The sequence below is a fragment of the Amphiura filiformis genome, chromosome 6 (assembly GCF_039555335.1).
Source record: "Amphiura filiformis chromosome 6, Afil_fr2py, whole genome shotgun sequence".
NCBI lineage: Eukaryota > Metazoa > Echinodermata > Ophiuroidea > Amphilepidida > Amphiuridae > Amphiura > Amphiura filiformis.
The window spans coordinates 58,571,579-58,599,013 of NC_092633.1; the positions used below are offsets into that span (position 1 = coordinate 58,571,579).

A 27,435-nucleotide genomic window follows, 5' to 3' on the forward strand; every position below is an offset into this window, starting at 1 on the left:
GGTAGATTTATACTTTCTAAACATAGATGCATTCTAAAATTTCTATACTTATAAACTTTTAAAGCCTAAGTTGCTGAGGAGGATATAAGTTTTGTCAAAATTCAAATTGTAATGTACATTAAAATGGACTAATATCCTTCAAAAATAATACTGTATTTGTGACAAAATCCGATATCTTTAATAAAACATGCATGTGTCTCATCATTTTATTCACATGTGAATGTTATGTTGATAACACCGTAAGTATAATGGCATACGGGATGGTCATAACACATCGAAGGAAGGAAGTAAATTGCAAATTACTTTGGTTTACCTAGCTCAGTAATTGGCTCAAAATTAAAAGCGGTCATATCTTACAGTAAAAACTTACAATTTATGAAAAGAAAATCTTATTCTTAGTTTTATGGAAATGTTTAATGTGAGTGTTTGTAACATGTATACCTGAAATAGCATTAATATAACAATAGTTAGCTGGTTCATAGTAAGCACTGGTAAAAGCAGTCTTGACTATTAAAAAAAAGCATGGAAGGACTTTTGAACCATTTTTGGTTTTGACAATTTTTTTTCATTGATTAAATTTATGTCAGTCATTCATTAAATCATTACGCTACAATTTTTACTCCAAGGCGTCTTTGATTTGTTGAAATTGTGTTTTATTATGATAAAGTGAATTCATTGACCCTCTTTACTGTACACAAAAAATTGGTAACCTTAAAACTCTTCATTACTAAAAAAAATAGTTCATAGAATTTTGTGATTTTCACATTTATATTCTGGTTATTACTTATTTTAAAATGGTAACATATTTAAAGGTTATCGGACTACTTTTTGACAAAAAATCTTTTAAACTATATGCAAAATTGATCAAATTGGGTTCATCTTCCTTCCTTCCTCTTGCAACTTGTTTTATGCACATTATGGCACATCAGGATAATAATGGCATACATGTATGCGTGTTACCTGTAACAAGACATTCCATTGTACATGTTGTATGCACCTACATGGTTATCTTACCCCACACTCCATTGCATACCCCGCGCTGTATTTATATAAAAATATCTCTCAAGCCTAAAATGTTACTGAAGTAGGCCTACAAGCTTCCTCTTGATGCCAAATTATTAATGAGGTCATAAAGCATGTGAAATTGTTTCATTGGTGTAACATTCAAACAAATTAGGGTAGGTAGGTTGAGGTTTTTCTGTTAACTGTATCATGATGATAATTTGTGTTAAGTGCCCCCGGTACTGAAAAGAAGGGGAAAAGAAGGAAAGGAAATGATAGAAAAGGAAGAGAGACCGAGGAAAGAAAGGGTCAAGAGGGAAGGAAAGGCAAGCGAAAGGAAACAACAAATAAAAATGAAAAGAGGGGAGTTGAATAAAAAACAAAAGGGAAGAAAATACCTTTCATATTTATTGTGGGGAAGCAATCAGAGAAGCAATTTTGTAAGCAAGGAAAGGGGAGGATTGAAAGGGAAGAAAATGAAGAAGGAAAGGAAACTTTGGGAAGGGGAAGTAATTTGAGGGGGGAAGTATTAAAGGAGGAATTGAGAAAGTGGAAGGAATTAAAGAATATGAAGAAGGCATGAGAAGCAGAGAAGGGAAACTTATGGAAGGAAGGGGAGTAATATGGGGAGTAATTTCAATGAATGTACTTGAACTCAGGAAGGAATGAGAGAAAGGGAAATAGTATGATGAAATTCTGTCAAGTTAACAACATTACACATTGGCTGATTGAACAAAATATTTCAATGTTGCAAATGGCAGAATGTATAACAGAAGGTGAAGCGTAAAAAGTTAAACAGTGTATATATCGACAATGGCCAAGTAGCCATATGCTATGAACTGTATACATGCATATTGAGAACTTAGGAAAGTTAGAAATCAGGAATATTGTTTCGTCTTATATGCATTTTTGATTCACTTTCAGATAATTCTAAAATCAATTAGTTTAATAGGCCTTTTCGTTTTATACATGGCAAAATGTTCACAAATGTCCTCATGGTATAAATATGCCTAAAACCCATGAGCTTTAACACAAATTACCATACAGGTGTGCTCCCGTAAAGACCTCTGGTTTTGGACAGTGCAGCTTCCAAAGACCCTCACATTTTTCAAAATAGAGCACTGTACCCTTGATTTTGATAATTTTAGCTCTAAAAGACCCTTAAATTGCTCATTCCTCCCATTTCTGTTTTTTTTCAATGCAATTTTCAACCAGAAACCAAGAAAGACCCTTCATTTTTACCACTCGTAGCTCGAAAGAAAGAGCCCCTTTTCTGGTACGCCATTAGCTTCCAAAGACCACCTCAAAATTCCGGGGGAACACACGCACCAAATATTGATAATGTACCCCCGGGGCGAGTCGCCCACCCTGCCCACCCCTAGCTATGCCATTGCCTACCTCTTGCCCACCAATCAATATTTGGTTATTCTAGGGGTTCATGACCAAATCAACAGACCTGTTGCAACATTGAAGGGGGCACATTTGAAATTCCATGTCAAAGTGTTACAACAATTTTGTCTGGGATTGTAGGTAAAAATTACACCAAACAATTTTTGGGCCTAAGTATACTATAGTATAGTGGCATCAACATCCCACCCTCTATCTGGTAGATTAATTTTTTGAAATAGAGTATGAACACTTTTAGCATGTTTAGGTTGTAATCGTACCAAATTGATAATATTATGTAGCAGTTATTTTATCATGTACAAAACATGAAATATTGGAATCTGACGCAAATAATTCACCTTGTAGGATACCCCCTGGTGATCCCTAAAGAGAGAGAGAGAGGGGGGGAGCTCAGTGAAGATGGAAGGAAAGAAAAATGGGAAGGGTAAGAAAAGGTGATAAGGAAGAGAGGATGAGAGATGAGGTGTATGAGAGGCGAGAGAGAGAGATCGAGGGAGGAAGTTGAACCAGATAAACAATAGTTGTTACGATTTGCAATTACTTGGTACTCTTGGTTGGTAAACATGAGAAAGTTTGATCTTTCCATAGAGAAGTCCTTTTCAGAGGGCCAAGGTTTCAGAACTCTACAGTATATCTAGCAGTGCCATCTCCAGATATGAACAATGAACAATTATAGTTGTTCATATAAATTATCTAGACCCTGTTTCAGCTCAATCCAAAACCTCATTTTTGCCCATTTTATATAAGTATTGAAATTGGTTGCGAAGCTTGACAATTTTCTATTTCATCCCAGTATACATACATATGTATATAAAAGTAATTCTGGGAAAGGGTCAACCCGGACAACTTTAAATATTTCCCCCGTGCAAATTGTGGCTGGTACACCTAGCATCTAACTTCGTCAAAGATCAGAGCTGTTATTCTATCCTAATTTTTGTAAATCATACAGTGTCAAATCAGCTGCTATTCTATTCTAACTTGTCAATCTGTCCCGCCAGGGCTTTTTTGCGACCCTGGAGCCCCACCAGGGTCCCTCTAAGGTGGGGCTATAATTGAGCTTGTGCTCTCAACATTATGAATAGTCTACCAGCAATTTCTCTGTACACACCCTGAGAAAATAGTCTAGCGATGGTAGGCCTACTGACATCGAGGACAGAGCCGAGCTTGATTTTTACTGTGCTCAGTTTTTACCGTAAATGCTATGCTCCTGCAACTGTTGGTGGTTCATGAGTAAGGCCTACAAGTAATTGTTTTCACAGGCTGTGAATATATAAAAATCTGATACCTAATTTTCTGTCAGTTCTTGCTTTTAAATATGTACTTATAAAAAATAAAAAATGAATTACTCAAGCAAAATATGATGTAATTGTTAAAACAAATAAAACAAGAAAGGTGTTTTGCCTTCCATTGTGTTGATGTCATACTGCACTATTACAATTCCCAAAAGTGCTGTTATGACACACCCCTTTAAGCCTTACATAGGTTTGATCATGCTTGTGTTCTAAATATAAACAATTTCAAAGCGAATCAGCTGGAATTTGAGCATTTTCCCAATTTTCCAGCGGATTTGATTGGAAGACGAATGTCTTCCATAGGGTCCAACTGGAATTTGAGCATTTTCCCATTTTCCAGCGGATTTGAAAGTAAGGCAAATGTCTTCCATAGGGTCCATCTGGAATGGGAGCATTTTTTCCCATTCAGCGAATTCACATAAATGCCAATGTCTTCCATAGGGTCATTGGTACTAGAAATTAGGAGCTGCTGGAATTAGAGCTATTTTGTCCGTCTTCCAGCGAATTTATAAAAACGTCAATGTCTTCCATAGGGTCTTTATGACTTCTCATGTATTTATTGATTTGTTATCTGCTTTATGCATAATTTAAACCTGCGGAATTGTACCAAATGTCCGTACCTCCTGCGGAATCTATGCTTAAAATGCCAGCTGGAATTTGAGCTTCTCCCATATTCCAACCGGAACTGCACTTTTTTCAAATGTCTTCCATAGGGGGGGTGCGGAATTCATCTGGAATAGCCCAATAGGAAACATGGCAGCTATTGCAGATATATGGCTTCCTTGAGACAGTAGGTGGTGCAACTACAGTAAGCCAAAGAATTAAGGTACCAGTTGTGTTCACCCCTGTATATCCCAAATAAAGACAAATATGTCCAAATTAAAACAGGCAGTCAATACCTGTACTTTTTAGCTCGGATTTAAGATCTTATTTGTTGAAATTGGTTGAGAATTAAAGAAAAGGTGATCTAAAACCTAATGAAGAAACAAAATCAAAATTTGCACTTTTGTGTTATAATCAGTGAAAGCACGGCGCTAGTTCTCTTGTTCACGAACGCTTTGTGTACAAATCAATAGGGCATGCAATGAAGGAAACTGCAACTTTTACATTGGTATCTTCCTTGGGTTTTGGGATCGCTGTGTCTTTATTTCTTGAACAATTTCAACGAATGAGGTCTTAAATTGAAGCTAAAAGATGCAGCTATTGGCTGCAGGTTCAATTATGACATATCTGTCTTTGTTTACTGGTACCTTAATTTTTTAGCTTACTGTATAGCGTGTGATGCGGTGCGAAGTGTCTGCGCCCTACAGTCTATACACCGCCTTTCATCGTATATGTATCACACAGGGATGCTACTCTCTCGAGGAAGACAAGTATGGCCTCCTTGCCCTAAACTCTTGACACATTAAATGAAACTGCCAATGAAACTGAATGACAATTAAGCTGCAAAGGAGTCGGTGAAAATATGAGATAATGGTGGTTGATGATTTCACAACTGGCTGCAGTGTTTGAACAAAAAGCAACACATGAAGCGTAATAAATTCAAGGCCCAAATCTTTAAAACAAGTGTCTATGAGGACTAAAAACACATACAAGAAATAATATGTGACATGATCTATTGGTCCATGGAGGCCAAAGGTGGCAAATTTCAAATTGAAATAAAGGCAAAAATATGGAGTAAAAACAAAATAAGAAACATGTTTTCAGTATACGATAGCCTAAAGTTTGTAATAGGTATGTATTAATTAGGTAATAATTATAATAATTCAATTTTCAGAAATGCCTCATTTGGCTCCCATGGACTAGATTGTGTCACATATGCATTTTTACAAAACAAGCATACAGATATCAGAATATAACACATTCCTCACAACAAATACTGTATGACAGGATGTTTTAATGGCATTATTTTTTGTGCAATTCTAACCATTCTGAACAGTTTACTTTTTATTCTTTGTTTCAAACAGGTACAATGTACACATAGTATGGCTCAAAAATATTTGTGTGCATGGGCTATAACATTAGCGTTTTAAAATTAACCACGAAAATCAAACCTTGCAACAATTTCCTGCTATACAGTGCTTGGTGACTTCTTGGCAACATTCTCTATCTTTATTTTACTTAGTTTTAGTCTACAACAAATGTTGACTTGTTTAAAGATTTGGAGCCATGAAATGTTACCCCTTTTTTCTTTGCAGCACCACCAAAACTAAGGTCTTCATTTGACCCTTGGTGAGAACCTGGATTGGAACTACCACTCCCCTACAAATGAGTAAGAGCATATATCAATGAATTAATAACTGGAACTATGGTTTTATGCTGACTGGATCTATAACGTAACAAATGGTTTTATATTACTGATGGAAAAAATGTCATGTCTTTGATATAAATGTTAGAAACCAAATTCCATTTCTACAGCTAATGTAGTTTCATGATGTGATGGGTAAGATTTTTTAGAGTGGTATTTATGAAGAAAAACACTATAACAACCAGTGGTGTACATAGCGCGAGTCATCCTATGGGGGGGGCACCCACAGAACAATGATTTGGGGGCACCAGGCCTGATGGGAGGGGGGGGCACAAGCTATTTTTCGGCAATTTTCCTAATGGGATTTACTAAATGTTCAAATTGATGCCACTGTGCTCCAATGATGCTACACCACTGATAACAACAGTTAATGTAAATGTAATTAAGATTCAGTCAAAATTTCCCGGCTATTTGAGCTGGTGCACCACAGAAAAAGGAATCAAATCAGCAATCATTTGACACTGAGGATTCAGAACTACCTAATCAATTATATAATGGTTTCCACTCAGCTCAAATGGGCTACAATGTATTCCAGTTGAAATCCATACACCCCCTATGGAATGTATGACCTCAATCTTCCACACAGAGACTGTGAATTTCAAATGGGGTTACCTGAATGGGTGGCTCTATTTGAAATCCACTCACTGTGTGGGAGATAAAGGTCATGTCTTTCATAAGGGGTGTATGGATTTCAACTGGATCAGCCAAAACAAGAAGACAGCTGAAACACCCGAGATATTCAAAGCAACAGTATTTATACACACAAATTTAAGTTGCTTAGGTGCAATGCAAATTTTTCCCTTTGACTCTGCAACTTGATATGTGATGACAACATTCTAGAGTTCCTCTTTTTTCAATGCTCCAGTAATGAATTCATTCTACCTCTGTATGTATAATTTGGCCAGATTAGTAATTCATGCAAATACAATTAACACAGGTAATAGATGTTGACTACTGATACACAAAATCTTACACAAACTGATCATGGGACAGGCATATCAAGTGAGATCTAACTTCCTGAGTTACAGCAGACAAAATGATAAGCTACCAAGCTTTTGATGTCATGCAGTAAAGTGAGCAAGTTGTAGACAACTGGTAGATATCTAAAACCTAGACATTATAACATTGTTTAGGTGCAGTGTTGTCTTTAATCATATTCCCAACATGATATTGAAAAATCATCTCAGGAAGTTAGCACATTTGACGGCAGATGTCAAGATTAATTTAGGTAACTTGGTTATTTTTGCTTCAAAAATATCATGACACCAAAGTTAGTGTAACTCAGTAAATCACCATTTTCAAGTCATTACTTCCATGTAGTATAATTTTCAAGACACAAAGATGACATTAACCATGCAAACCTCCACAAGAGATAGGAGTACAATGGAGAGGCGACTTGCAATCGCTCACCTCATATGTATTGTATGAATGAATGTATGGTTATGATAGGTACCCTGAAATAAATTCTCAAGCTCTGAGGCAATTATGCATGCATGTGAGTCGCTTTGCTGATCAGCCAATATGACTCTGACCAATGTCAACTGAGTGATCAACCAAGCTTCTCTTCAATGATGAATCACTTTCAATGCACAAGGAATCTAATATCATGCTTGTTAATCTGGGAGAGCAAATCACAAAATGGGAAGACACAGCATTAAGTATGAACCAACCTATAATGAATTACATTTTAATTACATAATATTACATAATTCATATTAAATCATCATTGACACATCAACAGAATGGGTTATACACAATACTGATAATGATATATGAATGTAACCGACATCAAATAATCATGCTATATAAAAGATCTTAAACTGCAATCATGGAGAAAGTCTTGGAACACTTTTGTATCAACTACGGAAAACAACATTTACAGATCATGGGATTCAATCTTGGTCATTTGGTCTGCAGAGAGCAATTTCTGTTGTCAACAATTTACACATCGCATAATACAGGCTCTGGATGTGAGGTAGTTACCAACGATCACAGCCCAATCCCCAAACTCTGTTCAACAGAAGCATACCAATATCTCTGATCATACACACCAATTTATTCCACAGAAAATAATAAAATGTGCATCATAGATTGAACCTTACAGTTTCTTGAATAGACTACATTACGGTATGGGTCACTGGGTCAAATCACTTTTTTGAAGTCATCAATAAAAGCATGCAGGACCGCTATTGCATGCTCAAATACAGCAAACATATTGGAAAGAACACAGCAATGCCAATAATATCCATTATCTATCTGTGTTTGTCCGGGGTGTTGGTATTATTGAATGATGAAAGTTGAAAACGTTTGATCCAAACACAAGAAATTATTCACATCTCAGAATTTTCAGGTGGCTCTCCATCTTTCATCAGCGAATGTGCGACTGTGATGTGTATCATTGGGTTGTGACCTTTTTGACCTTCATGATCAGTATCATAGACTCCATCTTTTCTGGAACATAGAAGACCAAGTTCTTCTAAATCAGAAGTCTCAAACCACATTCCAATTGAGTCACCGGACATTTTGTGAACTTGGGCCAGGTCAAGATCTTGGATTCACTCGGTCGGACATCCGGGAATATTGTCCCCTTCGTCCCCTTTGCACAATCGCGCGCATAGCAACCAGCTAGAGAAAGGGGGTTTTACAAGGCTATTTCCCCTTTGTGACGTCAGCCCGACCAAGAGAATAGAGACCACGGGTGATTTGAGGCAGTGCAAACCAAAGTTAACCAGCCATCTCTTAACAAAGATGGGGGCAGGTACAAACTTCCAGAAGTCTTTGACACTGTGATCATGTCTAAGGTGAAAAGGTCATGACCTGATGATACACATCACAGTCTCACTCTTACTACTAAACCAGCCATCTTAAAATTCAAAGAACTTGTAGGAATAATTCCTTGCATTTGGATCAAAAGTTAAATCAGTCTATATTTTTGGTGTTAAATATCACTAGCATTCATCTTCATCTACTAACACATATCCTTATCATGCAGTTCATAACTATAACACATTTCTAATCATACCATATACTTACAACAGGTTTTTCAGGCTGCGAAAAAGATGAGGATTATAAAATGAAGACATTTTGCAAGAATTTAAAAACATATAAATGTTATGGTATGGATAAAGCTATTTATATCACCAACATGTTTTTTAATGGCATTATATGTTGCACACATATACAGTCCACACCAAACGTGGCCACATCTGTGTGTAATTTAGCATACTGTAAATCAATTATAAGCAGCATGATATAACAGATAACTTCTCAGCCACCAGGCCTAGAAAAATAATATTTGATTCCCGCAAAGATTAAGCCAAATTTCCCACATAAGTGTCTTGACTTTTTAATACTCTTTTATAGATACAGCAAAACCAAAAAAAACACCAAAAAAAAAAAGAAGAAAAAAAAACACCATTCACCAAGATTGCAACAACCCACCTGTGCCTTCATAATATTATATATTGTTTTACCAGAGAGCCCCTAAGCTTTGAGGCAATTGTTTGGGGGTAGTAACAATTATTATTTGTTACAATGTTTATCAAAATGACTGACACCCATGAGTTTCCAATACAATGTTTATTGATAAAACTATGCCTCTTGAATTAAGATGCAACATTGGATCCATCTGAGCGTGTGGTCTTGAGTTTTAAATATATTTCGTTACATTATGCTGTGGATCAGGTGTTGAATGTTGTATCTGGATGTGGTCTGATCCATCATTCAAGTGTACTTTAATTTAACATGATGTTTGGGTCAGTGACAACCATGACACTCAACACTTGACTATGCTACACAACTGTACATGGTCATGATTAGTTTCAAGGATGATGGGGAAGCATTAGCAGTAATAAGGGGGAGCGTCGGATATCATATGTTGCTAAAAATACATGTATGGCTATGTTAGTTGTATATATGGTAAGTTGTGTGCATGCATGCGTGATATCAAAGATGTGTAATACCATTAAGAACTAGCAAGATATATACTTCCAGGAAAATAACTAACTAACCCCTACTCCAAAATGAAACATTTAAATGGACATAACATGTGCTGTTTAACATAACAACATATTAACAAAGACATTACTACATGTTGATATTCGTTATGTTAAACAGCTGATGATAAGGTGAAATCAGCAGACGCGTATCTTGCTACACAACCCCATTGGACACACTCAACAACTGTGGGCTGACAAAGTACTTTTCCATTTGAAATTCATATATATACCCCCTATGGAAGACATGACCTTAATCTCACACCCAGGGAGTAAGAATTTCAAATGGGACTGCCAGAATGGGTGATTCCATTTGAAATTCACAATTCCATTGTGGGAGATAAGGCCATGCCTTAAATATGAGGTGTATGTATTTCAACTGGAATAACCCATTTCCAGATTCAGTAGAGCCCAATTCAATTATGGGTCATGCGTATTGGATTGTCCTATGCTGTCATACATAATGTACTAATAGCTTATGTCCTATGTCCATTTAAATGGTTATTAAGTCAAATAAATTGCCCATCACCGTGTTTCATATAATATTGGAACTCATCTTGCCTGGGCCTTAGCAAACATTTTTTGCACAGACTTGGAGCTAGTTGGACTATCTGGACTGAACTGTTTCATATACTGTGTGAAAAAACAAACATTAATTAAAATATTATAAATATTTCAATCTGTTTGAAATATAGAGCTCATTTTTCTGTTTTTACTTTTGAAAAACAAAAAATCTTTAGAGAAAATGCATGCATATTATAATTATGAGCAGCACTACAATTAATTGGCTTCAAATCGGCACCAAAATGGGGAGTTGCTATATTTTGACAGAATTAATATTCATTTTTTTAAACAAATTTCCCCACAAAGAGCTACAAATCAGAGCCCGAAAATGCATCATTTAACCCAATTTTAAAACCCTGTAGAGTTCTTTCACAATTTTTCCATGATCACATCATGGATATGCAAACTTTCAATTAAAATAACCCTTTCCTACAGTTCAGTCACACCATTATGAATACACCAGAGTTGTGTGTTGGCCCCAGAAGGCACACTTGATATATCTTAATGAGTCTACATGTTGTTTTAATGTGCTGATGAGGATTTCGTCATGTAAGTGTAAACAAGTAGCAGGTGCAATAGCTGCCTTTGGTCATATAAAATTTATAGCAATGTTCAGGTGTCAACTGGGAGGATAGTGGAGCTTGAGAATTTTCCTAGAGCACTGTAATCATCTTATGAACAATCCTATGCTGCCTCATCAGATACACATTTGTGATGCGATCAAGCAAAATCGGTCAGAACTAGGATATATTGATTTTGAGATATAGCCATACAAAGGAAATATTTCATTTTGTTTCCTGCTGTTTTGGAAACTCTTTAATTGCTCATATGTTGGGAACTGGTTGTTCAATTTCAAAGGGGTTTTCTGCAAAATCCAGATTTGTAAATGCTTTTTATTATCCTATAAGAAACTGAAAATTTCATATATCTGAGTTCCGACTTATTTTACTTGATCGCATCACATTTATTAAATTTTTGGATGTCTTTGCCAATATTTCATAATCTAACTTGAGGCAACCATTACAGACACAACTATCTTGCACTCGCCTGACAATTTGTTCTGGGGTATAGTCTGGCTGCCTGCAATTTAACATGTTCACATCACTCATTATGATCCAGAATAATTAAAAGTAGCTTAGCAGCATTAGCTAAAGGGGCCCTCCCAATCAGCTAGTTCACCAGACACCGTTAATTTGAGGGCTGACAGAATTTACATGGATAAATTCCAATCTTGACTTATTCCCTGATATGAGGATGGCCTTTTAAAAAGACATTTTTTATACATAGCAGCAGTCGCTGTATATGTCAATTATTATTGTAGATACATTTTGTATTTTGTAAATCAGCTGTCTTTTTGCTCCATGTTCTCTGCTGTTATGCTGGTATGAAATCAATAACAATCAATATATTTTCCCTGAACTCTCTTTTCCCCTATCATGCCTATTGAACACATGTTGCAATGAATGTGGCCATTAACATTTATTGCAAATATAGGCATATTGTTTAACATACATTTAAGGCATGCATGATAACAGTATATAATGTACGGATGCTATTGTGTTCTGTCCAAATTACTTGCACGTTTTGTGAACAGTAGAAATTGTGAAAAAATTAAGTGTACAACTGTGGAAAGGCTACAGCAAGGGTTAAAGTAGTATCACCATATTATAATTTTTTTGTCATTTTTTCCTTGTTTTCTATTATAGCAAATTTCATCAGCTAATCCTGGAAATGTAAAAAAAATCTCTGTTACAATGGTTTCATAGGTTTACACTAGTTTGAGGTTTTTTCATTTTAAAAATCTTTTTCTGAATATAAAAATTATAAAACACCAATTTCTTCCAAAACTGAAATGCACAGAGGCCACACAAAGAAACTTATTTTGATCATTATTCATTACACTCTTGATCAGATGAACGATGATTATGTCTCATACTCAATGCGCAGGACAAATGTGATCTTGTTGCATCATATGAACCACCTAGACTCTTGGGTCTACACACAGAATCAGCTACTTACGTAAGGCAATGTGTGTTGTACAAACACCATGTAATGACAATAATAACAAGGTACATAGTCTTTCATGGATAACTGAGTGAGCCCCTTGTGACATTAATACCAACATTTCCTTACAATTATTGAAACTTTCTATTAGTTTACAGCCCTAATATTCCATATGAAATACTAATAAAAAAACTTTTACCTTTAAGAATAAAATGAAATAAAATTAAATTGACTTATGTCACCAGAAGGCACTGCTATAATAGTTTGATGTCTTGCTGTGTAAAATGTCAAGATAGAGAACAAAGCTAAACACTTCAGCACAAAATTAAAGCTAATCACTAATCACTTGAGCTGGAGAACAAAAGTTACTGTGAGCAGTGGGGGGGGAGGAGCCGGGGGGGGATAAACTACCCCACAGAAATTATCAGGACAACAAAGAGTAAAGTGTCATTAAAATGACTAAAAATGGGGACAAAAATTTGGCTTTACCTCTCAACACTAAAAGGCTGGCTGTTGGCTGCGAGGAACTGAAAACGTAACATCTGTGGCAAAACTGGCAATGGTAAATCGTTTGTAAAGATGTTGGACTATAATAGCCTAACGACCTTAAGGTTGGTCTTAACCTTGTAAATATGGAAACTTTTGGGCATCTTAACTGCTAAATTGTTGGTCTAAAGTAAAGTCTGCACAAAAAGTAACTCAGCTGTTATAAATACGCCTATAGCTTCAGAACGAATAATTATGTTCACAATATTTCAACATAAAAAGAAGGATAATTTATTTACGCGCATTTTGATACCCAATTTGTCCAATTTTGTTCAATATTAACAATACAGCAGTCTTTTGAAAGAAAGATACCCGTTTTTAAAAGTTGCAGCTATTTGTATTGATTTGAAGTAAGCGAAGATAATGGAGGGCTTTACGCGCTACAGTGCTAGCATAATAACCATTGATCGCTGTAAACTGCAACTTTTAAATTTGGGTATTCTTCTTTAAAATCACTACTGATTTGTTAATATTGAACAAAATTTGACAAATGGGGTATCAAAATGCGCATAAATAAATTATCCTTCTCTCTATGTTGAAATATTGTAAAAATAATTATTAGTTCTGAAGCTATAGGCGTATTTAAAACAGCTGAGTTACTTTTTGTGCAGACTTTAAATAAAAGTGTAGATTACTTATAATGGCAAACATTTGACAAATCAAATTATGACGTCAAATTCGGGTAAAAATGCTGTTTTGGAGAAAATCCCCTAAACAATTTTTTTTTGCTCAAATTTTTAAAAACAAAACAAAAAAAATTCAGTAATTACTCAAAGTCAAGTTAACACTTTTTACAAGTTTGACCAACTTTGAGAAATATTCACCAAATATTGTTGAAAATGCTAAGTTTTGTAAAAAAATTCATAAAAAAAAGGATGATTTTCATCCAAATTTCAACCACTGTTGGTCAAAATGAAACAAAACAAAACAAAATGTTTATAAATAATTTGCAGTTCTAAGCCCCAAGGTCTCTATAATTCCAGGGTTAAGACCAACTTTAAGGTTTGTAGTCGTAAATCATGAAAAGGATGACCACTATGCTAAGTCTAATAACAGGCTTTAACTGTTTTTTGTGTGTATTCCTAATTAAGAACATGAAAAACTAACCAAGGATGAAAATGAAAGAATGAATTACCTCAAAAAATCCATCAGCATATGGTGGTAGCTCCTGATTCAGTAGATCTTGTAGTACATTGGATAGACTAACGATGTTGTTCTCAGCATCAGCAAGCTCTATAGCGATAGACAAAATGATAAGATGAAGATGTTAGTTTTCATGGCGTTATGGTTGTGAGAATATTAACCCCACATAATTTTAAAAAAGATTCCAATTAATTGTACATTTCTATTCTTCTGCAAGGGTGCAAGTGGACATTTTTCCATGATTAATATGCTCTCCTCTCTAAATTTCTGAAAAAGTTTTTAATTTGTGCTTTCTTTCCAAATGTGTTTCTCACAACCTCAGAACAAACATATAGTGTAGCATGCCTCTGCACAATAAACGTTCAGTGAAAGATTAGCCTCATCATTAATAAACAAATAATGCCCACATCATTTGTGTTTGTACAAGGCTACCAGCAACTTCTGAATGATAGCTAATCACTATTCTACAGGAAATAATTGTTTTACAAATTTCAGTAATTTTCAAAGTGAATTTAATATAAAACTAGCAAACATTTTCAGCTGGATTAAACGTAAGGTGCACCTGGATTTGAGATGACAGTGAAGTCTTCAGGGGGAGGGGGGAGGGTGAATTTCAAATGTATTAGCCCACTATTTTGTGTCTGTGACCTGACCTGTATCTATCTTATCCAAGTCTGATGATTCTGTTCTTCTCTCTGCAGTCATCCAGGGTGATGACATAGTACTGGCACGGAACTTGGAGTGTTGTTTACGCAGACTTTGCCGACGTCTCTCTAGTGTCATAGCTTTCAATGTGACCTCGCTGGTTGGACTTCCCACCCCGCTACTCAGAGGGTCATCTGGAAGCAATGGCGCATTTATTATTTGTTGACGGAATTGCTGGTGCTGCTGGATACAACCACGCCATGCTTTGAATGCTTCGTACGATGTTGCCTACAAAACAAAAAGAATCATATTTGTATGGTTCATAATTAACAGTGCTCTTGCCTGTTTGACTTAATTACAATGTTTAGTTTAAGATATGGATGTAGATCTACTATGTTAAGATGACTTCACTGAAACCTGCACACATTGTGAGAATTTTCCTGAGACATACATTTATAGGCATCTTTTTGGGGATTGTAATCATGCTGTGAAGATGTGGGATGAATTCAAAGTTTTGTATGAAGTAAATTTTCATAAAAATGTTGACAATTTAGATTACATTTTTTGGTTTTGGTCTTAAAGAATGATTAAAGCTTGATTAATCCTTTTATAATCTTAAATTCAGATTTCCACTCTCTCCATTACGAATGTGGTAAAGGAACCATGAGTGCTCCATTCTTTGGAGGGGACATTAACTCGTCGGTCCCATGTATGGAGAGTCGTACTTGTACCTCTATAACATGTATATTAACATCACAGCCAGTTTCGAAAAGAGTAGGGTGCAAACGCCTGACAGTCCCAATATGTTCCGATTACATACATCCAACAGGGCCCATGGTAAGCAATGCTTCGGAACTGCTACCCTCTCTAAAGATGTCATAAATAAATAATAAATAAAAAAAAAATTAAAAAACTGTTCACTTTACAAACCTTGACGTGATATAGAAACTCTTCTGTGTCAAGGTCTATCCTCTTGGATTTCTGGTCACTTTCTACCTCAGTTGACACCACAGCAAATCCAACATCAATGGTACCGCTGATTTTGCCTCTCATGAGCTGCAATTAAAATTACACCAATTTCAAACATAGTGCTTAGCCTTACTCATTCAGAGAATAAATGACAGGAATTTTTGTTTTTACTATCCTCCAGAGCATAGGCAGGTGCAATGTTTTGAGCAATGTATGCTGGTGCAACCAGCATACATTATGATAATATAGTGAAACTGCCTATCCTCTGTGACATGTTAGAGGACACTAAAAACAAAAATTCCAATTATTTATTCTTGTTTTTTACAGTTAGATATTATTTCAGTAATTAATAATTATTTCATTTAGCAAAGTTAATGTCATGAAAACTCCCCTTATTCTAAAATTAAAACAACTTCAGCTGCACGTATTACAGTAGGCATACGCCTACAACATGTTACATACATAATGCGCCTCGACAAGCGTGTTCCGCGACAATGTAGCCACTGCTGTCTATCGCCTCATAGATGACACCCAGGAACCAGCAGGAACTATATCCCCCCACCCCGAGTTATTGGCCAATGGGCCTTTCACCCCGAACACGGAGGGTGAGGGCTGATAGGCCCGTAGTCAGTAACTCTGGACAATTAATTTGCCCAATTTCTATGATAGAAACCATTGGTACATTGGCATGATTAGCTTAATAATATATTTATGAAGTGTAATAATATATTAACTTAACTGATATAGTCAGGCAAGCATGCTTACTGACACTGTATTATAATCTTACCTCTCCAGGGCTCTTGCCATAAGTAAGCATACCCTTCTCCAGAACAAAATATCTCTGAAAATTAAAACAAAGAACATATTTGCTTGTTTTATTCAAGCAGGTATATGGCATACTACTAACTAGTGCTGTCATCGACATGCAATTATGTTGACATGTTGTCAACATCAGAAAAAGTTGATGTCGATATAAAATTTGGATTACAACATTTATCAACATTATGACACATGTTACTTACAAAATAGTGGTAAAATTATGAAAAAGACATACTCGAAAAACAATTTTAAGCGTGATTTTTCGAAAGATGTGACCGTTGTTCATTGTACTGATCGCCATTATGTCATGCATTAAAGATTATGCATAGAATATATGCATTTACTGTGGCACAATGTCTTTACTGTTGCATAAAATTGTTTATTCAACTTCATTGATATTCTTGACTGAGTTTTACGTTGACAACTTTTCCCGACATGTTGACAACTTTTTCCGACATGTTGATAGGGAAAAAAACGGCAAGTAAAACACCTTGGGTATACTGTGGTCTAGCAGGTACAGCCAGCTAGTGCTGGTGGTTCTTATTCAACTGGAAAGTTGTGCTAAATTGCTCAAACACCATGTTTCTTCAGGTTTAATGCATGGTGCAGGTGGGAAATACCATGTTTCATAATTGATGTCTTTATACTTTTTTGCTTGCTCACACCTCTTCCTTCCATGCAATGTTGGGGTGGGCACTATTGATCAACCATCTTCAACTACTTTTAGCATTCAACACTTAAGGACACAAGCCACAAGGCTCACTACAAAATCATAGTCAGATGTAGCCCTTAGATTTCCAATGTGGCCCAGGAGTGGGCCCCATGATGATCCTGAGCACATTACCCTACATTTTTGCAAGTTCAGGTTATTTATTTCACCTTTCAGTTTCAAATCAGACACTCCAGATTTTCACACAAAGCAAGATTATTATAATTCTCGATGAGACCTACCTTATGCCAACCTTTCATTGGACGTTTACGCTTCTTCAGCAGATAGCCTTCAATTTTGCCTGGTTCCCTATCCACTGTTGCTCCTTTTTGGAAGATAAGTGGTAGCAGCTTGGGTGACTTTTTGTCTGTAGTTCCTGATGCTGATGTCAAAGTACTTTGAATGGATTCCATTCCAGTGGTTAATCTGGAGTCTACTGTGTCAGTCTGGTTACCATCAGTGAGTGTCTGCTTCACAAAAATTAATATAACAATAAGAATAAGGCATAAGTTTTGCAGCGCAATTCACATATTTTGACTCCAAATGCGTTTTTTGACATTTGGAAAAAAATAATAAAATTTTTGTTTGTTTTAAAATATTTTGTGATTTAATTTTTTTTGAGATTTGGACAGTCCCTTGACCTAGAGTCAAGTGCTGCAATACATGTAAGTGTAACTTACAACCAAAAGTAACTACATGTACTGTACTTAATGTTTTTAAGAGCATGCATTTGCAATTTGGAATTTTTAAAATAGTTTCTTGATATTGTTTTTCTTACATGCATATCAAAATTTCATCATATCTCATTAACAAAATATTCCATCAACAGGAATTTTATTTAATTGAAATTTCCAATTTTTCAACCAAAATCATAAAATATTTTTTTGCAGCCACTTATTTTCTGAAATTATGTATTGTTTTAGGACTGAACTGTATTGACTTTTGTCATCCAATCCAATATCCATTTCATATATCATTACATTGATATCAGATCCAATATTTTATTGTGTCTTAAAATCATAATTAAAAAAAAAGGGACTCCAAATCTGTGATTTTTTTTACACATGTATTCTAATTTCTACTGCTTTGATGTTCTACATGTACCAAATGACCCATCAGGCTGATCCGATTTTAAAAAAAAGAAGAAAAAAGTGCAGTGATTTATAAACACAGGCACAACGCCTACATGTTGATCCACAAGCCTCAGCACACTTTACAGGTTGTCGCTGTCCACTACAGCCCCACATCATTCCATAAACCATTAAACAATAAATCAGGGACTTTGCTGCTTCAAGAGCGCACACCCTAGACATTCCACAAATAACCTTCCCAACCAGGATCAGCTACCCAAGTTTCGTACGGGTTACAACAAGACAAATTAGCAGTAAGTTCCTTGTCATGGGGAATTTCAAGCTAACTCAATTTTTTTATCGGGTTCAGCCTATAGTCTGAAGAAATACATGCATGTATATCTGTGCAAAAAATTAGAACCTTATCATGCATGTCACTATCAGTCATGTAAAACATAAAAAACTTCACAACCCTGTTCAGCTGCAGAATATGGTCAATAATTTCAGTATATCCAACAAAAAGAACTTTCACTTCTGTGGTTCAATAGATATGAATTGACCTGATATCAAATACTACATGCAATACAGGATACATTAAACTTGTAGCAACAACCCTAACTTACATTTCTAAATGCCTAATTAGTGCAGACCCTTTGAAGAAACTGCACTGAATCTTTAAGCAAATTTTTATTTTGAAGCCTACATGTACAATGTATGGCCAGTATGCAGAGCATTAAAATCCTAATTGTCCTGGTTTAAACCCACTGTAGGTAATACATGTACATCAATTGTAGGTAATTATAATGTACATCATGATTTTTTAACCAGTTACTTTAGAACCTTATTAATTATGTTTCCCATGTAAGAATCAATCGATATTAATGAAACCTATTTTTGTCAGGGCTATGCAATTTATGCATCTGCTCTTATGCAAGCAAGATAATTTCATTAGCATTCATTGCTAACCATTTTCAAATTATCCTGTTGGTACATGTATGTACATGTAGTCTACTAGCAGAATTCAATCAACAATTAAATGCTATCTATTGCAACTGCAAATAAATAAAAAAAGACAAAAAGATCAACAATACAGAAGTAAAAATGTGCAAATTCCCCTAGTACCGTACTGACGTGAGTATAGTTTCACTTTCGAGTAAAGTTCCACTTCCAAATTTTAGAAAAATTTCAGAAATTGTAAAAAAAAAAAAAAAAAAAAAAAAAAAAAAAAAAAAAAAAAAATGTGTGTCCCTGGACTGGAGAGCTAAATGCTAAGATAATAATAATAATAATAATACACAGATTTAGAGAGCGCTTTTTAAATGAAGAAACAAAGCGCTATGGAAAAGGAAAAATGCAAGAGGGAGGAAACATTAGGTGAAAAGGTGAGTTTTAGGTTCTTTTTGAAAGTTTGGACATTGGGAGAGTCACGAATGTGGGAAGGCAAGCCATTCCATAGAACAGGGGCAATGATGGAAAATGCTCTGTCACCAGCCAACTTGTGGGATCTTGGAATGGAAAGACAAGTGGCAGCAGTAGAGCGCAAAGAGTACCCAGAATGACGGGTGTGAAGGATGGGCGACAGGTATTCAGGTGTAGATGAAGCAAGAACCTTATAAACATGGACGAGAGTGCGGAACTGGACACGTTTAGCAACTGGAAGCCAGTGCAGACTATGAAGCAAAGGAGAAGTATGCGTATATTTTGGTTCTCTGAAAATGAGTCTGGCGCACTTGTTCTGGAGAAGCTGTAGGCGGGTGAGGTTTTTCTGGGAGATGCCATTAAGCAAGGAGGAGCAGTAATCAATCTTGGACAGGACAAGAGTCCTAACCGCATTGGTACACGCATCAAAACTTAGGAATCGCCTAATCCTCCAAATATTACCAATCTGCCAGTTCAAAGTTTTGGACAAATGTGCAACATAACTGGACATCTTCATGTCATGGTCAAAAATGACCCTAAATTCTTTATGGATGAAGATACAGAGATCTCCAACCCATCCAAATAAAGGGTGAGATGCTTGAGATTAATGTAGTGATAATCAGAAGAGGCAGTAAAAAACTCAGTCTTCGCCATATTGAGCTTGAGCTTGTTACTGGTGAGCCAAGTTTGTAGCTCATGGATGCAGTTGGAAAGTTTGAACAAGGCACAAGCTGCATCAACCGGGATGGCAGGATTAAAGGTGATAATCAGCTGAACATCATCAGCATAGAGGTGATATTGGAGGCCATGATTACGAATAATGTTCCCGATGGCATGAGTGTAATAGGTGAACAATATCGGGCCAATGACCGATCCCTGGGGGACACCATAAGGCAGATGAACCCTATCAGAATAGCATCCCTTCACAAAGACCTGACTACTGCGATTTTCAAGGTAGGACTGGAACACTCTATGGGCATCACCAATGATGCCAAATTCTTCAGCTCAACGCTGCAACAGAATACGGTGATCCACCGTATCAAATCTGACAGTCAAGTCCAGTAACACCACAAAGACAGCCCTGTTGTCATCAATAGCTCTGAGGATGGTATTATGAACAGCCAAGAGTGCTGTCTCGGTGCTGTGAGCAGCCCGACACGCTGACTGCAAAGGCTCAGCCAGTTTATTGCACTCAACATACTCGGTGAGCTGAACACTGACAACCTTCTCAATCAGTTTACCAACAAAGGCCAGATTGGAGACAGGCCGGTAGTTCGAGAGCTGCTGTTTGTCAAGGGACACCTTTTTTAGCACAGGCGTGATGGTAGCCCTCGTAGTTCAGCAGGAAAGCAGCCAGAAAGGAGGGAGTTATTGACGATCTTAGTAAGAATAGGGAGAAAGATATGGATATGTTTCTTTAACAACCAGGTCGGGAGGGGGTCTAGGTCACATGACTTGGAGGTCCATGGCGTTATTATTTTAGATAACTCTTCTTCAGACACAACTTCAAATTTGTCAAGCGAGCATTGCAATGTGCTAGATGTAGAACATTGAGAAGTGGTGTTTGAAGAGGTAGCATGGACAGCATCAACATCAGCACGAATTGTTTCTACTTTACCAATGAAATATTTACAGAAATCATTAGGGTCAATCAAGGTTGACTTCAAAAAAAAAAAAAAAAAAATTAGGTCTATGACATGTTTTGAATCAATTTGTATTCATGTCATACTCTATGATTTCAAATTGCATTGAATTTGTATCCATTTTGAAATCATTAATAGTGTATAACATTTACAAATTTATAAGTCAGCCATGAATGATCCTAGCATTTAGCTCTAGGTCCAGGGACACTCCAAAACCGAAAAATAAAATAAAAAATGTTTTTTGAAATTCGAGTATAGCCCCACCCCCCAATTTTGATAAATGTTCACCCAAAAACGGAGTGGGACTATACTCGAGTCAGTACGGTAAGTTGTAATCCAGCTGGGGTGGGGATATTGAAAATAATAAAATAAAAACAAACAAAATTGGGAAAAAATACTAGTATACGGTATATGTGACACGATCTGGTCCATGGGGCCAAAGGAGGCATTTTTGAAAATTGAGTTACTGTAATTATTACATTATACATGCAACAGGCTATCCTTTAAGTATGAAAACACCAAAGGTCTAGCATACTTGGTTCTAAAGTTATGAAGTTTTTTGATGTCTATTTCCTTACAAAATGTATGTATTTTATTGTTTTTTACACCATATTTTTACCTTTATCTCAGTTTCATATTTGCAGCCTTTGGCCCCCATGGACCAGATCAAACAAAAAGAAATTAGCTATTTAATTAGCACATTTTTTGCTAAAAACTCTAATCAGGTTGAGAATCTCTTCCAAGATATGTCACTCGGATCTCCCCATGTATGGCATTTTGAATTTTTAAGAAAACCTAACCAAAATAGAAGACACAAGTACATTACAATAACATACACATTACACATACACCTGTGTACACACCCGGGGGGTGGGGAGGTGGGGGCAGGTGACGGGGATGTGCGGACAGCAGTTCGAAACTAGGGGTCTTTCGGTGAGAGCCTAGACACCGAAAAGGGGGGTCTTTTAGTGAAAAGCCCCCCCAAAAAGGGGTATTTTGTGAGACTGGGGAAAATCTTACCATGTACCAAAAAAGGGGGTCATTCAGTGAGATTGAGAAAAAATTTGGGTCAAGATATAAAAGTTGATACAAAATTTTCAAAAAAAATTTGAAAAATTTTTCCAAAAATTTAAAGAAAAATAATGGAAAAACGGGGCAGTGTCGACACCCTATATTATAAATATAAACTTAATACTCCATTGGTGAGCGATGGGTGAGTAGTATTTCACTGAACGAAAGAAAAGGAGTTCTATCTGATTGGCTAGCGATCAATCACTGGATCGCTAAGTGGTGAACTACTAACTCAATATGGAGCGATGTATTCAATTTGATTGAAATCGATATTCTATTATTGACGCAGATTTCAAAGAAAGTGGCATAGTGCTGTGTATTGTATGACTTGTGATTTAATTTTCTAATACATGTGTTCCTTTATAGAATTGGAATTCTCAAACGGTTGAATATATATATCACAATTTTTATTTTGAAGATCAAAATCGTTACTCATAAAATGCAGTAAAATATATCCACAGCAAAATACCGGTCCCCGCTAATTAGTGTATTTAATTCCCAGTTAGTGTATTAAAAATAAAACCTGGGATTTACCTGACAACAAATCAAATTTTCTTGTAATAGAAATGTCATATGGGATACTGATCATGCGCAAATCGTAAAAACATAGAATAGAAACTGTATGGCAGGCTCTGTGGAATCTCATATCGTGTGTAAAATGGTATGTAAATTTGTAAAAACTAAGACAATTTTGGGTAAATTCGGCCGAAAATTTTGACTTTTGGTATATCAATGGGTCCAAATTTCTTGAAAAATTGGTATATTTATGGGTCTACTTCCAAAATCTCAGCGGCACGTCCCTACTAAAACCAAACTTGAGTACCCCCCCCCCCGGTGCTTAGCCTGAGTCGCTCGGCCTATCTCGAACACAATCGCCATGCGTAGCTGTTGAAAAACAAGAGGATTCATCGTACTATCACAGCAATTTTTGACACGAAGATATAGGGATGATGACGCTGTGCGGGGTCATTCAGTCAGACTTTTTCCAAAATTTTTTGAAAAAGGGGATCTTTTGGTGACAGGAAAACAAAAAAAGGGGGTCATTGGGTGAGAGGGAGTTCAGTCAAAGAAAAAAGAGCGTCATTGCACGAGAGGTAGTTGAAAAATGGGGGTCAATGTGGCCGCACATCCCCGTCACCCAGTTTTAGTGAGTGCCCCCCCCCCGGTGACTGTACATACAGCATACACACCCCTACATCCACCCCCATGTGTAATCGCCTCCAAACGGAGACGCTCTTTAGGACTATGCAAACGTGGACAACCAAATCCGTATTCAATCGACATACCGAGGACGTTTCCACCATTTTGTTTGTGAATATTTGGAATTTAACCTAGCAACTGTGGTCTGTGGACGTAAATATCTTGTAGAGGACGTATTTGCAAATACATGGTAAAATTGGCAAAAACTGGTAAAAACCTTTTTTTGCCACTCAAAATTAGTCACTCAAATTTTAAAAAGTCAAACAGAAAGCTCATAAACAATAACACAAAACCTTTAATAAATCATTCAACATATTTTTTGTCTCATTGAGTCCTTAAAAATGAAAAAGTTTTGAATTTGATATACATGTATGCCACATTAAATGCACTTAAAGCAATATTATAACATTTTCAAACAAAATAGATTAGCATTTCTTTGCCATAAAATGTTAGCTTTTACTGTCAGATATATCCCTTTTATTTTTGAGCGAACAACTCACGGCAAAGCAAAAAGAATGGAATTTACTACCAGTGCACATGTCGCCAATACGTACCACTCCTTCGGTCATGTTGTGGTACGACCCTTTGTTGTGTATCACCGTCCCGCACGCTGTGTAGTTATGAACATCGTGTATGCGTTCGACTAATAATTCCATCGTAATAATAAAGCGCCGGTTCGGCGTTTTATTCAAAATCTCGGATTTTGACAAAACTACAGCACCTAGAGTCTTGATTTTTGCAGGGTATATTGGTTTAATAAAGTACAATTTAATCGTGTAAAAAAGGAATTTTAAAAATTCAGTGAGGGCGTCTTCCTCAGCAAATGTTATAATATGGCTTTAAGCAAATGAAAGCACATGTCTTATTTCTTAAAATGTTACTTACTGGTAGAAAATCTGGCCTTATTACAATCAGGAAATTATTTTTGTAACTATGACCCCGTTTAGACTAGGGAAAAGTCGTACTTCAGTCGAATTCAGGTCTAAACAGGTACAGTCGTTGTTCAAGTACGACGGAAGTCGAGTTCAAAAGTCGTTGTTCAACAATGCTCCCGAGGTTCATTAAGTCGAATTCAATTCGACTTTGTCGTGGTTGAAGTGCGACTTTTGCTGGTCTAAACAGTCAGTCGAATTGAATTCGACTTTTCATCGCGTATCGCTGACCTGGCGAGGTGAATTTCGGTCCGTCGATTTGTCGCTAAGCAACGGCACTGTGATATCGCTAAATACCAGCTGTTCTTGTGTATTTTCGTACATGTGCAGCATACTGTACTGAGTGTACATCCAATTTCCCCTCCAAACTCGAAGTAAATCCACAAAAATGGCCGATTTTATCGCGGTGTTAGTTCATCTGAAATAATCCTCAACTTTAATTTAGGGTAAATGGGTCAAAATATCATCTCGTAACTCGGATGCAAATGGAGCAAAGGGAGCAAATGGAGTTCATAAAGCAAGGTCATAAAAGTTTTCGCGGCCTGAATTCTGTGAGCCGCCCCGCGGATGAATTTTATATGTACTATGACGTCACAAGTGAGCAGTGACGCGTTCTGCAAAGGCTCAGAATGAGGAAAATAAGTGTTAAAAATTCAATATGGCGACGTACTCAAAACGTTTCTACCGGAAAGTTAACGCTGACTTTTATCTCAATTTTACTACAAGTTTTGCATGTAGATTTTTTGTTTAAAAAGTATACAGGCACTTAAAATAGAATATAATGAATTATAATCTTATGTTTGATAAAAAAAAATAGTGGATGACAGAGGGCGTAAATAGTCGTAATCGAATTCGACTCTGTTGGCATATAGTGTAAACACCACTAAAACCACAAACACGAATTAATTTATGCTAATCCTCTGTCTTAATCGAATTCGATGTCGAATTTGAATTCGACTTTTCTCTAGTCTAAACGGGGTCTATATAATTTATTTTCAGATGAAAAAACTTAACTACATACTTATAAATGTATAAATCACTTTTTTCGTTTTTTGCCTGCAAAAACTATCAAAATCTATTTTTGCAAAGAGGCTTAAACCACAGGTTTTTCCACCTGCGAATGCAGGATAACATAAAATAGTTTTTGTGACCTTCACGATCACATTTTGAATGCTGACATTATACATTTCCTTTGGAGGCCTGCGGATCGAGGATTACGTAATGGTCAATTCAGCGGTATGCATGAATTGTGTACAGCGTGGTGTGATCAAGGCATTGATTGTTGCCAGCACCGAGGACTACGGACGTCTAATTTTCCGTAGGTTTATTAAAACTTGTGTTCAGTTATCTCTTTTTGGATTGTGTCCAATGGCGTATGGCCAAGGCCCTATGGGACCTGCTTGATGATAATTGTGATAGCCTGGGTTGTGTCTGATCCGTGTCATAGTCCGTCCAGTAATTTGGGTAGATGGGAGATGTTTGATGCTCAGAATTCAGATAATTCGAATCCTCTGATTGTTAGGACTTTGGTTCCTTAGGGCTAAAGAATTGTTATTCTTATTCGCATGGCATAGATTGATTTGTTTAAGTTTATGTTATAATAAATACATGTGGCGTAAATGTTTTCTGCTTTCTGCATAGAAATATTATCTATGTTGACAGGCGTTATATGGTTTAAGGCTATGCCTAAATTAGGCCTTCAATGAAGAAAGCGATTTCTTGAGCAGAGCATAGTGAAGGATAATTGGACCTAGCATATAGGTCTTGTTATACTATTCTTTATGAATCGCAGACCTATCAGTAGGTCTTCTAGCTTCTTACTAAGTTACACCCGTTATAGGCGGGTCTGACCGTCTCGATGTCCGTCCGTAGTTCGCGGCTGACGAACAATATTCCCCTGGTAAGATAAACTGTATCATTGTGTGTTTGTTTTGGAGGTTGATAGATCCTAGAGAAGTAGGCGCAATTGGAAATGATTTATTTCCGATTGAGCTTGCGAATTAGGAAATAATGATTGTATGTTGTAGTATAGACTAACTTCCAGTGCGTGCGCATATTTGGGGGGGGCAGTCCCCGGGGTCAAAGTAGGGGGTGGCAAAAAGCGAAGGGCGGCGGAAGAAGGGCGTGCAAAAAGCGAAGGGGGTGGCAAAAGCGGATTAGCAAATAAAAAGGCGCAAAAAATTGAAAAAGCATACAAAATTTTGAAAAAGGTTGCTTTTAGGACATAAGCGTCTAAAATCCTTTTTTTTTTTTTTTTTTTTTTGCTCTTCAAATTATCAAAAAAATTGGGTCAACCTTTTCGGGCTGTTAAAGAAGGGCGGCAAAATTGTTTCTTCTTCAGCCCCGGGATTGGGGCGGCCACGATGCGCCACTGCAGTGTCACCTGCAAACTCATCCCCCGAACTGTTTCTATTGCGAACGTTTAATACCGCATATTCATATAGAACGAATTCACTTGCATATGCATTCTCCTTCACCCGACCTGTTTCTGCTGGGGCTGATAATTTCTTGCATCACCCGGAATTCATTTGAATTCACCCACAATCATTTGGTCAGTAGAAACTAGACCTGTTATCGACACATGATTTCTAATTCAACACTGTGTCGGGTGAAAATATACGACAATCGACACGTGTCGAAACTTGTAATGAGATAAAAAAAATGCTGAAAAAGTCAATAGATAAGCTTAAAATCACA

The 27,435-nt window shown here is 36.5% G+C and overlaps 1 protein-coding gene across 2 annotated transcripts in view; it reads right to left on the reverse strand.

Annotated features, from left to right (window-relative positions):
• LOC140155722 (oxysterol-binding protein-related protein 6-like) overlaps nucleotides 1-27,435 on the reverse strand; it is a 95,309-nt gene that overhangs the window by 65,494 nt on the left and 2,380 nt on the right. For both annotated transcript variants that reach the window (XM_072178656.1, XM_072178655.1), the window contains exons 3-9: nucleotides 17,646-17,870; nucleotides 16,663-16,716; nucleotides 15,837-15,962; nucleotides 14,915-15,194; nucleotides 14,254-14,351; nucleotides 9,043-9,057; nucleotides 5,883-5,963 (exon numbers count right to left, since the gene is read on the reverse strand). In XM_072178656.1, the coding sequence (XP_072034757.1) occupies nucleotides 5,883-5,963; nucleotides 9,043-9,057; nucleotides 14,254-14,351; nucleotides 14,915-15,194; nucleotides 15,837-15,962; nucleotides 16,663-16,716; nucleotides 17,646-17,870 (879 nt within the window). The remainder of the gene's footprint in view (nucleotides 1-5,882; nucleotides 5,964-9,042; nucleotides 9,058-14,253; nucleotides 14,352-14,914; nucleotides 15,195-15,836; nucleotides 15,963-16,662; nucleotides 16,717-17,645; nucleotides 17,871-27,435) is intronic.